Source organism: Nyctereutes procyonoides, unplaced genomic scaffold (assembly GCF_905146905.1).
Source record: "Nyctereutes procyonoides isolate TBG_1078 unplaced genomic scaffold, NYPRO_anot_genome, whole genome shotgun sequence".
Classification (NCBI taxonomy): domain Eukaryota; kingdom Metazoa; phylum Chordata; class Mammalia; order Carnivora; family Canidae; genus Nyctereutes; species Nyctereutes procyonoides.
Window position 1 is genome coordinate 8,291,445 of NW_026575031.1, and position 14,364 is coordinate 8,305,808.

The 14,364-nt window shown below is 37.7% G+C and overlaps 1 protein-coding gene across 18 annotated transcripts in view; it reads left to right on the forward strand.

Moving 5' to 3' along the window:
* The window catches only part of MGA (MAX dimerization protein MGA), a 177,884-nt gene that overhangs the window by 78,854 nt on the left and 84,666 nt on the right, over positions 1-14,364 (forward strand). For all 18 annotated transcript variants that reach the window (XM_055316678.1, XM_055316686.1, XM_055316687.1 and 15 more), the window contains one exon: positions 3,108-4,238. In XM_055316678.1, coding sequence (XP_055172653.1) covers positions 3,175-4,238 — 1,064 coding nt within the window. In that variant the 5' untranslated portion in view covers positions 3,108-3,174. The remainder of the gene's footprint in view (positions 1-3,107; positions 4,239-14,364) is intronic.

Genomic DNA, 14,364 nt, shown 5'->3' on the forward strand with positions numbered 1-14,364 from the left:
TTTGTTAATGAAAGAGAGAGGTAGAGACACAGGCAGAGGGAGCAGGCAGCTCCCTGCGGGGAGCCCCATGCAGGACTGGATCCCAGGACCCCGGGATCACAACCTGAGCCAAAGGCAGATGCTCAATCACTGAGCCACTCAGGTGTTCCTTAAAACGAGTATTTTTACAGAATTACAAAATGGTGGTTTGTGAGAAAACTTTGAACTTTATGAACTAAGTACAGGATTTTGCATTTTAAGTTATATGCCATTGTAGACATAGTTTATGTGAACTAAGCTTTACTATTTTTACAATTACCTTAATTTTGATTTCTAAGTCTGCTTAAATTTTGCTTTATCAATCTTTGATAGGTGTTGCCTAAACTTGTTTGTTTTAGGAAACCAATATGCCTAATTGCTGTAAGCCTGAGGCAATTCTTTAGAAAAGAATCACCCTAAAGTTTATTTCTTAGAAATAAATCCCAAATCAGAGAAGAGATTTTTTTTTTTCATCTTTCCTGGGTATTAATGCTTTGGTGTAAGGAAGTGGGTTTCTATTTTTATGTCTAGTCATAATAGGAAACAGTAGCCAACCTTTTTGAAGTCTTGACTTTTAAAATATCTATTATCCTCAGGCTAATTGTGAATATTTTAAGTTTTGGAGCTTTTTTGGTCATGTGGTCAGTTTTCTAAAAAGAGGTAAAGTTCAGATCAAATGATTTTACTGCTTGCCAATGGTTCTGATGAAAGATAAAATTAGACTTTTTAATTAAAATGAGAAGTACCAATAAAAGACTGATTTGATTAATCAAAATTAGTGACCCACTTACCCAGGAGTAGTGATGTAGCGTCTCTTTTTTGTGTAAAAGCTAATTGGGGATGATAACTATATCTTGTAGAATATTTAGGTAATTGAGCACATCAATTGAATTTAATAACCTGAGATTTCTTTATAATTTAATTGAGATATAAATCACATAACATAAAATTTGCTATTAAAAATATTTTATTTATTCATGAGTGAGAGAGAGAGAGGCAGAGACACAGGCAGAGGGAGAAGCTTGGCTCCCTCTGGAAGCCTGATGCAGGACTCCATCCCAGGACTTTGGAATCATGCCCCAAGCTGAAGGCAGACGCTCAACCACTGAGCCACCCAGGCGTCCCAAAATTTGCCATTGAAGAGAGAGAACATGCATGAGAGCATGCACAAGCAGAGTGGAGAGGGAGAGGGAGAAGCAGGCTCCCCACTTGGCAAGGAACCTGATGTGGGACTCTATCCCAGGACTCTGAGATCACGACCTGAGCCAAAGGCAGACAGACATTCAACCAACTGAGCCACCTGTGCACCCCAAAATTTGCTATTTTAAAGGGTACATTTCACTGGTTTTTAGTTCCTGAATATTTTGTCATCCCCCAAAAGAAATCCCATACCCATTAGCAATTGTCCAGGTTATCCTTCTCTCCTCCTGGCAACTACTAATTTACTTACTGTCTCCATAGATTTACTTATTTTGGACATTCATGTACATGAAATCATACAGTATATGTGGGAGTTTTCATTGTAACTCTTAAAAATTAACTGGTTTTAATCCTTTTTGAATAGGTTGTATTTTCACAAGGTAAAAAACTTGAAAGTATTTTCCCATCCTCCCAGTTTTCCCTTGATACAGCAACACTACTAGTTCCTTTCCTATCTATAAATAGTCTATATATGTCAGGCAAATACGTATTTTCTTTTTCTGGTTTTAGATTTTTAACTTTATCAAGAAGTGTAGCATAATCTACAACTCTCTGGAACATTTTCCCTTTAATATATCTTGTAGAGTAATGAGTCCATAAAATTTGTACATTCTGTCTTAGCTGCAGAGTATTCCATTCTATGGATGTAGCACCATTTATTTAAGCAGCCTCTCTTGATGGATTATTCCACATCCCCAAAGTCTTTTGCGGCTCTACATGGAAATAACAGGGAAGAATCTTGTATGTGTCATTTATCATGGGTGTATCTCTGTGTGTGCATGTGCATGCATGTTTAAGATAAGGTCTTAGAAGAACTGGTGTTTTGTAGGAGATAAGGCATTTGTAATTTTGATACTTTCATGGTGCCCTCTGTAATAGAGATTCTTTCATCTTACAGTCTCAGCATCTTGTTAGATGAGAATGCTGGTTGATTTACAACCTTTCCAACACTTCTACCAGTTTTGATTTTCCTGGTGTGATAGGGGAAAAAACTGTGTGTTGTAATGGTTTTAATCTGCATTTCTCTTATTCTGACATTATATACACTTTCATAGGTGTTTGCTTTTCCTATCTTTATCCATTTTTATGTACAGTACAATACTATAAATTTCTCTTTTTTGTGACTTAGTTTTTCTCTACTGTTTAGAGTACAGTATATAAAACCTACAGCATACAAAATATATTAATCAACGTTTTTTATTATGGTAAGCCTTCCATCAACAGTAGACTATTAGTAATTAAGTTTTTGAGGAGTCAGAAGTTACACATGATTTTCACTTGTGTGCAGCGAAGGGAGTTAGAGGTCCTAACCCCTGAGTTGTTCAAGGAAATGAAATTGATTTAGGAGAATGCAGGTGGAGGGGCAGAAGGAGAGAATCCCAAGCAGGCTCCACATCCAGCATACAGCCATAGGGCTGTATCTCCTGACCATGAAATCATGACCTGAACCAAAATAAGGAGTTGGCTGCTTAGCCAACTGAACTACCCAGGTTCTCCTAAAATGAGTTTTAAAAAGGTAATTAAATATTCTGGAGTGAATATCCTTACAGAGATCGAGAGAACGGTAGAAGCAAAGTCTTCAAAGAGTTGAGGGATATAGTTTGGAAATAACATAATCATCCTTGTATTTTTAACAGAACAAACATTCACTTGATTTTTTTTTTTTTAAAGATTTTATTTATTTATTCATGAGAGGCACAGAGAGAGACAGAGGCAGAGACACAGAGGGAGAAGCAGGCTCCATGCAGGTAGCATGCAGGTAGCCCAACGCCGGACTCGATCCCGGGTCTCCAGGATCAGGCCCTGGGCTAAAGGTGGCACTAGACCGCTGAGCCACCAGGGGCTGCCCCATTCACTTGATTAAAGGGGGTTTGTTCTTTTTCTTTCAGGCTGGAAAGGCCACTGTGACTATGTGGTGACTACAATTATCTTACAACTGAGTTTCCTACCGGAATCATGGAGGAGAAACAGCAGATTATATTGGGTAATCAAGATGGTGCAACAGTGGCAGGAACAGCACCTACCTTCTTTGTCATCCTGAAACAGCCAGGAAATGGCAAAACTGATCAAGGAATTTTGGTTACTAATCGGGATGCCTGCGCTTTAGCTAGCAGTGTGTCATCACCAGGAAAATCTAGAGGGAAGATTTGTCTTCCAGCTGATTGTACTGTGGGAGGAATCACTGTCACCCTGGATAACAATAGTATGTGGAATGAATTCTATCATAGAAGCACAGAGATGATTCTGACCAAGCAGGGAAGACGCATGTTTCCATACTGTCGTTACTGGATAACAGGTTTAGATTCAAATATGAAGTATATCCTTGTCATGGATATATCTCCTGTGGATAACCATCGTTATAAGTGGAATGGTCGCTGGTGGGAACCAAGTGGGAAGGCTGAGCCCCATGTTTTGGGGAGGGTTTTTATTCATCCAGAATCTCCTTCCACGGGTCATTATTGGATGCATCAACCAGTATCTTTCTATAAACTCAAACTTACCAATAATACACTGGACCAAGAAGGGCATATCATCCTGCACTCTATGCATCGGTACTTGCCAAGGCTTCATTTAGTGCCTGCAGAAAAGGCTACTGAAGTGATACAATTAAATGGCCCTGGTGTCCACACTTTTACTTTTCCACAGACTGAATTCTTTGCAGTAACAGCTTACCAGAACATTCAGATTACCCAGCTGAAAATAGATTACAATCCATTTGCTAAAGGCTTCCGAGATGATGGGCTGAATAGTAAGCCCCAGAGAGATGGAAAGCAAAAGAACAGCTCTGACCAGGAAGGGAATAGTGTTCCTAGTTCTCCTGGTCAGCGGGTCCGTCTTACAGAAGGTGAGGGGTCAGAGATACAGCTAACTGATTCAGATCCTTTATTGAGGGGTCATGAAACATCAGGCAAGTGTTTGGAGAAGCCTTCTCTTAGTATGAAACGGGACTTTCTTGGTTTCATGGATATCGATTCAGCTCTTGGTGAAGTTCCTCAATTGAAACAAGAAGTTTCTGAAAGGTAGGTAATAGGCTTTCTGTTCTTAGAGATAAAAGGAAGATTATGGATTTAATGTATTGGTTTTGTTGACTACTGACTTGAGAAATTGATAAATGTAAGCTACTATCAGATATACCGTAAGTGCTTTCACATTTTGTGAAGTGACGCTTCATTTTTTTGTAATGAATGTCCTTTGGGTTTAGGATTTAGAATTCTAGGCAACTTAGATGGTTTTTCAGAATTAAGACCATTTGCTCATTTAGATTTAGAGTTTTAGAATTTATAGGTTTATGATTGTGTTGATCATGCATGACTATTACTTGGCAATATACATAGAACCTTTGATTAATTGGGGAAGGGAAAAGAAAAGACTTCCCAAATCATAACTGAAACACAACTTACCCAATGAGGCGCAGAAGGGATTCAAAGTAAACTTTAAGAATTTACTACCCTATGGCAGCTAATATCCACAAGTTGACTAAAAAATAAGCTAAAGTTCTTACATGTTAAAATAGCATAATATGCTGTTGTCTTTTTTTTGTTTGAACTTGAGTTATTACTATTTTTTTTAATAAAGATTTTTATTTATTTATTCATGAGAGACACAAAGAGGCCGAGAAACAGGCACTGTGCAGGGAGCCCGACGTGAGACTCGATCCTAGGCCTCCAGGATCATGCCCTGGGCAGAAGGTGGCGCTAAACCACTGAGCCACCCGGGCTGCCCTTTATTACTATTTTTTAATTAGAGACTTAATTTTTTTAGAACAGTTTTAACTTCACAGCAAAATTTGAGAGGAAGGTGTAGAAGTTTCCCACATACCCGCTACTGCCACACATGCATTGCATAATCAATAATGTTTCCTTGATTTTCTCATTTCCTTCCATTATTAACACTCCTCATTAAAAGTAATATATTTGTTACAGTTTATAAAGGTACATTGATAAATCATAATCATCTAAAGTCCATAGATCACATTAGGGTTCATTTTTAGTTTGGAAAGATATGTAAAGATATCTGTGTGCACTGTTATAGTATCACAGTAGTATTTTCATTGCCTAAAAATCCTCTGCTCTACCTGTTAATTCTTCCCTTTCCTCCTCAACCTCTGGCAACTTCTGATCTTTTTATAGTCTCTATAGCTTTGCCTTGTCCAGAATGTCATATAGTTGGAATCTTACTGTACATTAACTTTTTGCATAGACTTCTTTTACTTAGTAAATAAGTATTCAAATTTCCTTCATGTCTTTTTCATGGCTTGGTGGCACATTTCTTTTTAGTGCTAAATAATACTCCATTCTATCTATCAGTTTATCCATTCACCTACTAAAGGACATCTTAGTTGCTTCCAAGTTTTGGCAGTTATGAATAAAGCTACCATAAACATTGATGTTCAAGTTTTCCTGTCATTTGAGTAGATAACCAAGGAGCTTGATTGTTAGATCATATGGTAGGAGTAGGCTTAGATTGGTAAAATAATTCTCAAGCTGTCTTTTATTTATTTATTTACATATTTTTCAAGCTGTCTTTTATTTATTTTTTATTTAAATAATGTTTCCTTGATTTTCTCATTTCCTTTTTTTAAAAAAATATTTTATTTTTATTTATTCATAGAGAGAGAGGCAGAGACACAGGCAGAGGGAGAAGCAGGCACCATACAGAGAGCCTGACGGGGGACTCTGGGACTCGATCTGGGTTTCCAGGATCACGCCCTGGGCTGCTGGCTGCCCAGGGCTGCGCTAAACCGCTGCGCCACCGGGGCTGCCCTCAAGCTGTCTTTTAAAATGGCTGTGCTATTTTGCATTTGAAGCCGCAGTGAATGAGAATTCCAGTTGCTCTACTTCCTTGTCAGCACTTGGTGTTGTCAGTTTTCTGGATTTTGGCAATTCTAATAAGGGTGTAGTAGTATCTCATTATCTTAATTTGTAATTCCCTGGTGATAGGCAGCGTGGAGCATCTTTTTTATTTTATTTTATCTTTTTTAGATTTTTATTTATTCATGAGAGACACAGGTAGAGAAGCAAGCAGGCTCCATGCAGGGACCCTGATGTGGGAGTCCATCCTGGGACTCCAGGATCACACCCTGGGCCGAAGGCAGGCACTTAATTGCTGAGCCATGCAGACGTCCCAGGAGCATCTTTTTCATACATTTATTTGCCATCTGTATATTTTCTTTGATGAGGTATCTGTTATGGTCTGTGGTGTTTTTGTTTTTCCCCAAAAGATTTATTTAAAGAAAGCACATGATTGGAAGAGGGACAGAGGGAGGAGAGAGAATCTCAACTAGGTTCTGCTCTGAGCACTGAGCCTGAAGCCTAATATGGGACTTAATCTCACCACCCTAAGATCATGACCTGAGTCAAAATCTAGAGTTAGCTACTTAACTGACTGAGTCACTCAGACATCCCTGTGGTCCATTTTTGAATTAGATTTTTTTTCTGTGTGTTTAAAGCTTTTTTTCCTTTTTTTTTTCTTTTGATATATTTTGGAAGAGCAGCCCTCTATCAGATGTGACTTTTGCAAATATTTTCTCCCAGTCTGTGGCTTCTCTTCTCATTCTTTTGATAGTGTCTTTCACAGAGCAGTTTATTTTTATGAAGTTCAGCCTATTATTTGTTTCATGGATCTTGCCTTTGGTGTTGTATTTATTTATTTATTTATTTATTTATTTATTTATTTATTTATTTACTTATTTATTTATTTATTTATTTATTTATTTTTTTGGTGTTGTATTTAAAAAGTCATTACCATACCCAAGGTTGTGTCTAGGCTTCCTCCTCTGATCTCTTTTAAGGAGTCTTAGTTTAGTGTCTTAGTTTAGTGTTTTACATTTCAGTTTATGATCCATTTTGATTCGTTTAGTTTTTGTAAAGGGTAGAAGGTGTGTGTCTAGATGGAGTTTTTTGCAAGATGTCTTGCCATTGCAGTATCATTTGTTGAGAAAGATGATCTTTGCTCTATTGTATTGTCTTTTGCTCATTTATCAAAGATCAGGTGACCATATTTATGGGGGGGCTATTGCTGGCCTCTCTAGTCTGTTCCATTGACCTATTTGTTCTTTCACCAATACCACAAACTTTACTGTGTTATAGTTAGCTTGAAGTTGAGACGTGTCAGCCCTCCAATTTTGTACTTCTTCAACATTGTGTTGGGTGTTGGCTATTCTGGGTCTTTTCCTTCTTCATATGACCATAGAATAAGTTTGTCAGTATCCACAAATAACTTGCTGGGAGTTTGATTGTGGTTGTATCGAACTATAGATCAAGTTGGGAAGAACTGATGGCTTGACTATATTTAGTGTGTTTGTTATGAAAATGGGATCTCTTTCCATTTATTTAGCTTTTTAAAAAAATTTATTTATTCATGAGAGAGAGAGAGAGAGGCAGAGACAGAGGCAGAGACAGAGGCAGAGGAAGAGGGAGAAGCAGGCTCCGTGCAGGGAGCCCAACATGGGACTTGATCCCGGGTTCTCCAGGATCTCGCCTTGGGCCTAAGGCAGTGCTAAATTGCTGAGTCACCTGGGCTGCCATATTTAGCTATTTATTTATTTATTTATTTATTTATTTATTTATTTATTTATTTATTTATTTATTTAATTCAAATTCAAGTTAGTTAACCTATAGTGTATTATTTTTCGGGTAGAATTTAGTGGTTCATCAGTTGCATATAAAACCCAATGCTCATTACATCCACTGTAATTACACTCATTACTTCCTTAATCCTGTCACCCAATTGCCCCATCCCTCCACCCACCTCTTGTCCAGCAACTATTTGTTTTCTATAGTTTAGAGTCTCTTATGGTTTGCCTCCCTCTTTGTTTTTATCTTATTTTTCCTTCCCCTGTGTTAATCAGTTTTGTTACTTAAATTCCACGTATAAGTAAAATCCTGTGGTATTTGTCACTGACTGGCTTATTCCACTTAGGTTAATACACTCTAGTTTCATCCACGTCATTGTAAGTGGCAAGATACCATTCTTTTTATGGCTAATACTCCATCGTGTGTATATGTGTATACACACCCACACCACATCATCTTTATCTGTTTAGCTCTTTAATTTCTTTCTTTTTGTGGCTGTTTTTATTTTTTATTTATTTTTAAATTTGGTGAGCTCTGGGCCCAGTGCGGGGCTTGAATGCATGGCCCTGAGATCAAGAGTCTCCATGCTCTACTAAGTCAGCCAGGTGCCTCAATCTTGTACATATTTTGTTAGATTTATACTTAGGCATTTCATTTTTTTTGTGATAAGGTACATAGTATTGTGTTTTTAATTTCACATTCTTTTTAACTTCAAATCCATGTGTTCATTGATGGTATATATAAGGGATTGACTTTTGTATATTAAGCTTGTTTTCTGTAACCTTGCTTAAATAGCTTACTAGTTCCAGAAGTTTTTTGTCAACCTTTTGGATTTTCTCCCTAGATGATCGTGTTCTTTGTGAACAAAACCAGTTTTATTTCTTTGCCCCCAACCAATCTGTATGCCCTTTATTTCCTTCTCTTGTTCTGCTGTATTAACTAGGATTTCTGGTATGATATTGAATGGGAGTATGAGAGGAACCTTGTTCCTGATCTTCTTGGGAAAGTTGGTATTTTCTCACCATTAAGTATGATGTTAGCTTTAAGTGTTTTGTAGATATTCTCAATCAAGTTGAGGAAATTCCTTTCTATTCTTAGATTACTGAGTTTTTAAACTTTTAAAAAAGATTTTATTTATTCATGAGAGAACAGGCAGAAACCCAGGCAGAGGGAGAAGCAGATGCGGGACTCAATCCCGGGATCACATCCCGAGCCAAAGCAGACACTCAACCTCTGAGCCACCCAGGTTGCCCCAGTTTACTGAGTTTTTATTGCAAGTAGGTGGTGGATTTTGTCAGATACTTTTTCTCAATCTTATTGATATGGTCTTTTGATTTTTTCCCCCCCTCTTAAGTTTGTTGATATGATGGATTACATTAATCGATTTTCAAATGTTGAAGCAGCCTTGGATACGTGGGATAAATCCCATTTGCTAAAGGTGTCTTAATTCTTTTATTTATTTATTATTTTTTCTTTTTTTTAAATTATTTTTTTCTTAATTCTTTTTATACGTTGTTGGATTCAATTTGCTATTGTGTTTTAGATTTTTGCATCTTTGTTCATGAGAGATGAGATGATGGTCTTGTCATTTTCTTACATCTTTGGTTTTGGTATTAGGTTAATGCAGGCTTTATAGAATGAGTTAGGAAGTTATTCTCTTATATTTTCTGAGAGAGATTGTAGTGAATTGATATAATTGCTTGCTTGAATGTTTGGGAAAATTGACCGGTGAACCTGTCTGGGCCTGGTGCTTTCTAATTTGGAAGGTTACTAGTTATTGATTGAATTTCTTTAGTAGATGTAGTTCTGTTCTGATTACAGGCTTTTTTTTTTTTTTTAAGATTTTCTTTATTTGAGAGAATGTGTGTGCATGCACATGTGCACTAGCAGAGGGAGATGGAGTGGGATAAGCAGACTGCACTGATCACAAGCCCCATGTGGGGCTCCATCTCAGGACCTTGAGATCGTGATCTGAGCCAAAACCAAGAGTTGGACACTTGACGGAATGAGCCACCTAGCACCTCTATATAGTTCTGATTAATTTGTGCCCTCTTTTTTTTTTTTTTTTTAAGCTTGGCTAGAGGCTTATTGATTTTTTTTTAAGATGATATATTTTTTTAAACTTATTTTTAATTAATTAATTTTTTTTTTAATGATAGTCACACAGAGAGAGAGAGAGAGAGAGGCAGAGACACAGGCAGAGGGAGAAGCAGGCCCCATGCACCGGGAGCCCGACGTGGGATTCGATCCCGGGTCTCCAGGATCGTGCCCTGGGCCAAAGGCAGGCGCCAAACCGCTGCGCCACCCAGGGATCCCTAAGATGATATTTTTAAGTAATCTTTCCACCCAGTTTGGGACTTGAACCCACAACTCTGCGATCAGGAGTCACATGCTCTACCTACTGAGCCAGCCAGCTGCCACTAGAGGCTTATTGATTTTATTGATCTTTTAAAGTAGCAGCTTTTGGGTATTTCTCTTTGCTCAGATCAGTTAGGCTCTGGTAAAACTCTAGCAGGTTAGGCTTTGCTTAAATACTTTTTCTAGAGGTCAGGCCTCTTGTTAGGAAGAGTGCTTCCCCCTGCCCTGCAACGTGTGTTTTTTTTTTTTTTTTTTTTTTTTTTCATGAGAAGTATCTACTGTGATAACTTGGTCTAACTCCTGGTGAGTAAAACTCAAAAGTGTAGGGAGCACTTCAGTGATTGGGTTCAACTGGAGTTTTTAACTTTCAGACTTAATCACGTTGAGCCTCTAGCAATCTGTCAGTTATAATTCAGGTTTTTCCACCCTGGCAATGGTTCCTTAGGTGGTTTTTACTTGTTAGCCTCTGCTCCTCTAAAGCCATGACCCCCTTTATTGATTGACTGGTCTCTCTCAGTAGTTTGCACGGTGTCTTCACCTCTTTTACAGATCCAAGAAGAGTTGATTTTTCAGTCTGTTTAGCATTTTATTTGTATAGGACATAGTGGCAACTTCCAAGCTTCTTACGTGTGGAACTAGAAATCAGAAACTTGCCTTATTTGGAATGTTAGAACACAAGTACGGCAGAAATAAAACCCAGCCTAGTGTTTGTCCTTTTCTTTCTCGTTTTATTTGTATCCCATTAACAGTTACTATTCTTTGAGTTTGGAATCCCCATGCACATGAGTTCCCCTCGCACATGAGTTCCCCTCGACTTGTTTATGGATAAATTAGTGCTTTGCTTTTTCTAAGGGTTGTTTTGGAGTGAGTGCTACTCAAGCAATTTGTTTTTTGTTTTTTTTCATCAAGAGGGAAAGTTCTGAATACTGTAAAGTTTTTGCTTATTAACTGGTGTATTTTTATAGTTGCAGCTAGTGAATGCCATCTATTCACTATCTGATTTTCCAATCAGTTCTAACCATCTTAATTACCCAGCACGATTAAAAATTTGAACAGTTCACTACCAGTACTTTTAAGCTTATTATCCAAAAGAGGTTTAATCTATCTTTAGATAATGGATAATTTATTTTTATTATGTTTATTTTTTGAAAAGATTTACTTATTTATTTTAGACAGGGAGAGAAGTCCTGTGCACTTGGGAGCTGGAGTGTGTGGGAGAGGGGCAGAGGAAGAGGGAAAGAATCCTCAAGCTGACTCCCTGCTGATGGGGGGGTGGGGGTTGGCCCCTGACTTGGGGCTCAATCCAAGAGCCTGGGATCATAACCTGAGCTGAAATCAAGAGTGTGTTGTCTGATGCTTTGACTGAGCCACCCAGGCACCCCAGATAAGTTATTTTTAAAATTATCTTGGAAGCCAGGGTGAGGAGGGGTTTGTTAGCTGAAAGGGTCAGGTGTATAGACAGCAGTTTTTGGGTGTTACATGGTTGAGCTTTTGAACTTAATGGATCAAGAAAATGGTTCAGATTTACAAATACATAAATCCTCACTGAAAGAAAAAAAAAAACTTGAAGCGCATGCTCCAAGATACAGCATTATTTTCAGTTGTGAAAATATTTAGCTATATGCAAATTTTATCTCCAACTACTTGTTTTGGGAGCTCAGATTATTTTTAAGCAGGTGTTGGCTAAATCTGGCCTATTGCCTGTGTTGTATGAACATGACAGTATGTAAGGAGGGACTCTATGAGGCCTGCAAAGGCTTAAATATTTACTGTCTGCCTCTTTGAAGAAAAGTTTGCCAGTGTTCAATTTGTTGATTTTAAAGTTTTTTTTTAGCGATGCCTGGGTGGCTCAGTGGTTGAGCATCTGCCTTTGGCTCAGGTCATGATCCCGGAGTCCCGGATCAGTCCTGCATTGGGCTCCCCACAGGGAGCTGCTGCTTCTCCCTCTGACTATGTCTCTGCCTCTCTCATGAATAAATAAGTAAAATCTTAAAAAAAAAAAAAAAACCTTAAACCTTAAAAAAATTAAAAAAAATTATACATACGTATTTTTATTCCTTGTCTCTCTTCTGCTGAATCCACTGAAATATGATTACTCTCTGTCATTGTTTTGTTTCACTTAGTATCTTCAGTGAGTTCTTTTTTTTTTTTAATATTTTATTTATTTGAGAGAGCATGAGCAGGGGACACGGGACAGAGGGAGAAGCAGACTCCCCACTGAGTAGGGAGCCTGACTTGGGGCTTGATCCCAGGACCCTGGGATCACAACCTGAGCTGAAGGCAGATGCCTAATTCACTGAGCAACCCAGGTGCCCTCCATCCCCCATTGGGTTTATTAGAGAATTTACTGACCATTATCCAGGTTTTGTTACATATGCTATTTTTTGACCGTTTCCTACTAGTTTAAACTCGATACCATTCGCCTGATTCTTTATACCATTCACCTGATTCTCCTAACTTCTGATATTTCCTTTTTCCCCCAACCATCTTCATTGGTTCCTCTTAATATATTCAGCCATTTATTAAATATTGGAAATTCCAGGTATTCTGTTTTTAGGATCTTATCCTTGATTTTGTCTTCTGTTTCTATGTAATACTATTTTGGAAGTTAATAATAACTAGTATATGTTTAACTTAGATTCAAGTTCTTAGCTTCACACCTTTAGATCAACCTGGCTCCTGCAATTTATCTACAGTGTGCATTGTAATTGCCAACTCCAGCTAATTTTATTCATCTTAAGATATTTTCTTTGGTATTAGCTATTATAGTCATTTAAAATGGAAATCTCTATATTGGGCAGCCAGGGTGGCTCAGTGGTTTAGCGCCACCTTCAGCCCAGGGCGTGATCCTGGAGACCCGGGATTGAGTCCTGGAGACCCGGGATTGAGTCCCACGTCAGGCTCCCTTGCTTGGAGCCTGCTTCTCCCTCTGCTTTGTGTCTCTGCCTCTCTCTCTCTCTCTCTCTCTCTCTGTGTCTCTCATGAATAAATAAATAGTCTTTTTTTTTTAAAGGAAATCTATATTATTTTTGCCTCCCTCCACAAATCCAGTATCATTCTGTTGATGGACCTTTAGATTGTGTCTATTTTTAACTCTTAGTAATAAAGCTACTATGGATATTCTTGAAAATGACTAGGTGGACATGTACACTGATGTCTTTGTTACACATCTAGAAGAATTGCTGGGGCATAGAATTGCTGTACTTTAGTAGATGGTGCCATGTTTTTCAAAATGATTGTACCAATTTATACTTATATCAACAATGTACAGGTACAGTTCCTGTTACTTCCACATCTTTGTCTACATAGTCTTTTTTGTTTTTATCTGTTTTGGTTTCACAAATTTTTGAGGCAGCTAATTTCATTATTGGATGACTCCTTATTTTGGGCAAGTTGACATTTGTATCTTTAAATCTTTGTGCTCCCTCTTTTGTAAGTTTGCCCCCACTTTTTTTTTTTTTTTTTTTGTAATTTTAGAGGGCAGAGTCAGTCCATATCCCTTTTACATGAGTGTCCTTTAAACATTTGGACAAAAAATTATGTACATCTGTTCAAGAGTTCTCTTCTTTATTTAGGCATTAACTAAATGCACTGACCATCTTCAGTTTTCAGATACTTTTCTAGGCCCCAACCAGAATAATTCCTGCCTGAATGATATTATCTTCATAATTCCAACCTAAACACTCAGATTCTTCAACTTTTCCATGGGTGGCATAGTTCTTAGTTATTTTTATGTTTGGTTAATTGTACACTGACATGAGTGTACCTGGAATCACTGGCACATATATTTTTTTCCCAAGAAGGCACACCAGAATGCAAGTGAGAATGATGTTATTATAGAGAAGAACCACTCCGACTTAATAGGAAAGAAAAGATTAAGTCACAAGTATCAAAATTAGACATATATGAAAATGGTTTTGCAAGAGTGTTCTGTGGTATAGAATCTTAATCTCAAAATGCCTATGTTAGGTGTTTTCAAAGGGCCACATTGGTACCCATAAAATGAATTTAATCAGGCCTCTTGATGGACTTTGAGATTATTTCAGTTGTTCAGCCATAACAAATAATAGAGCAGTAAAATTTCTCATGCACATATTCTTGGACACTTTCCCAAATACAAGGATCAATTCATAGGAATGGTACTGCCTGGATCAAAGGGTATACAGGTTTTAAAATTTGATTACCAAATTAGATTGCAGAAGTTTAAAACCAC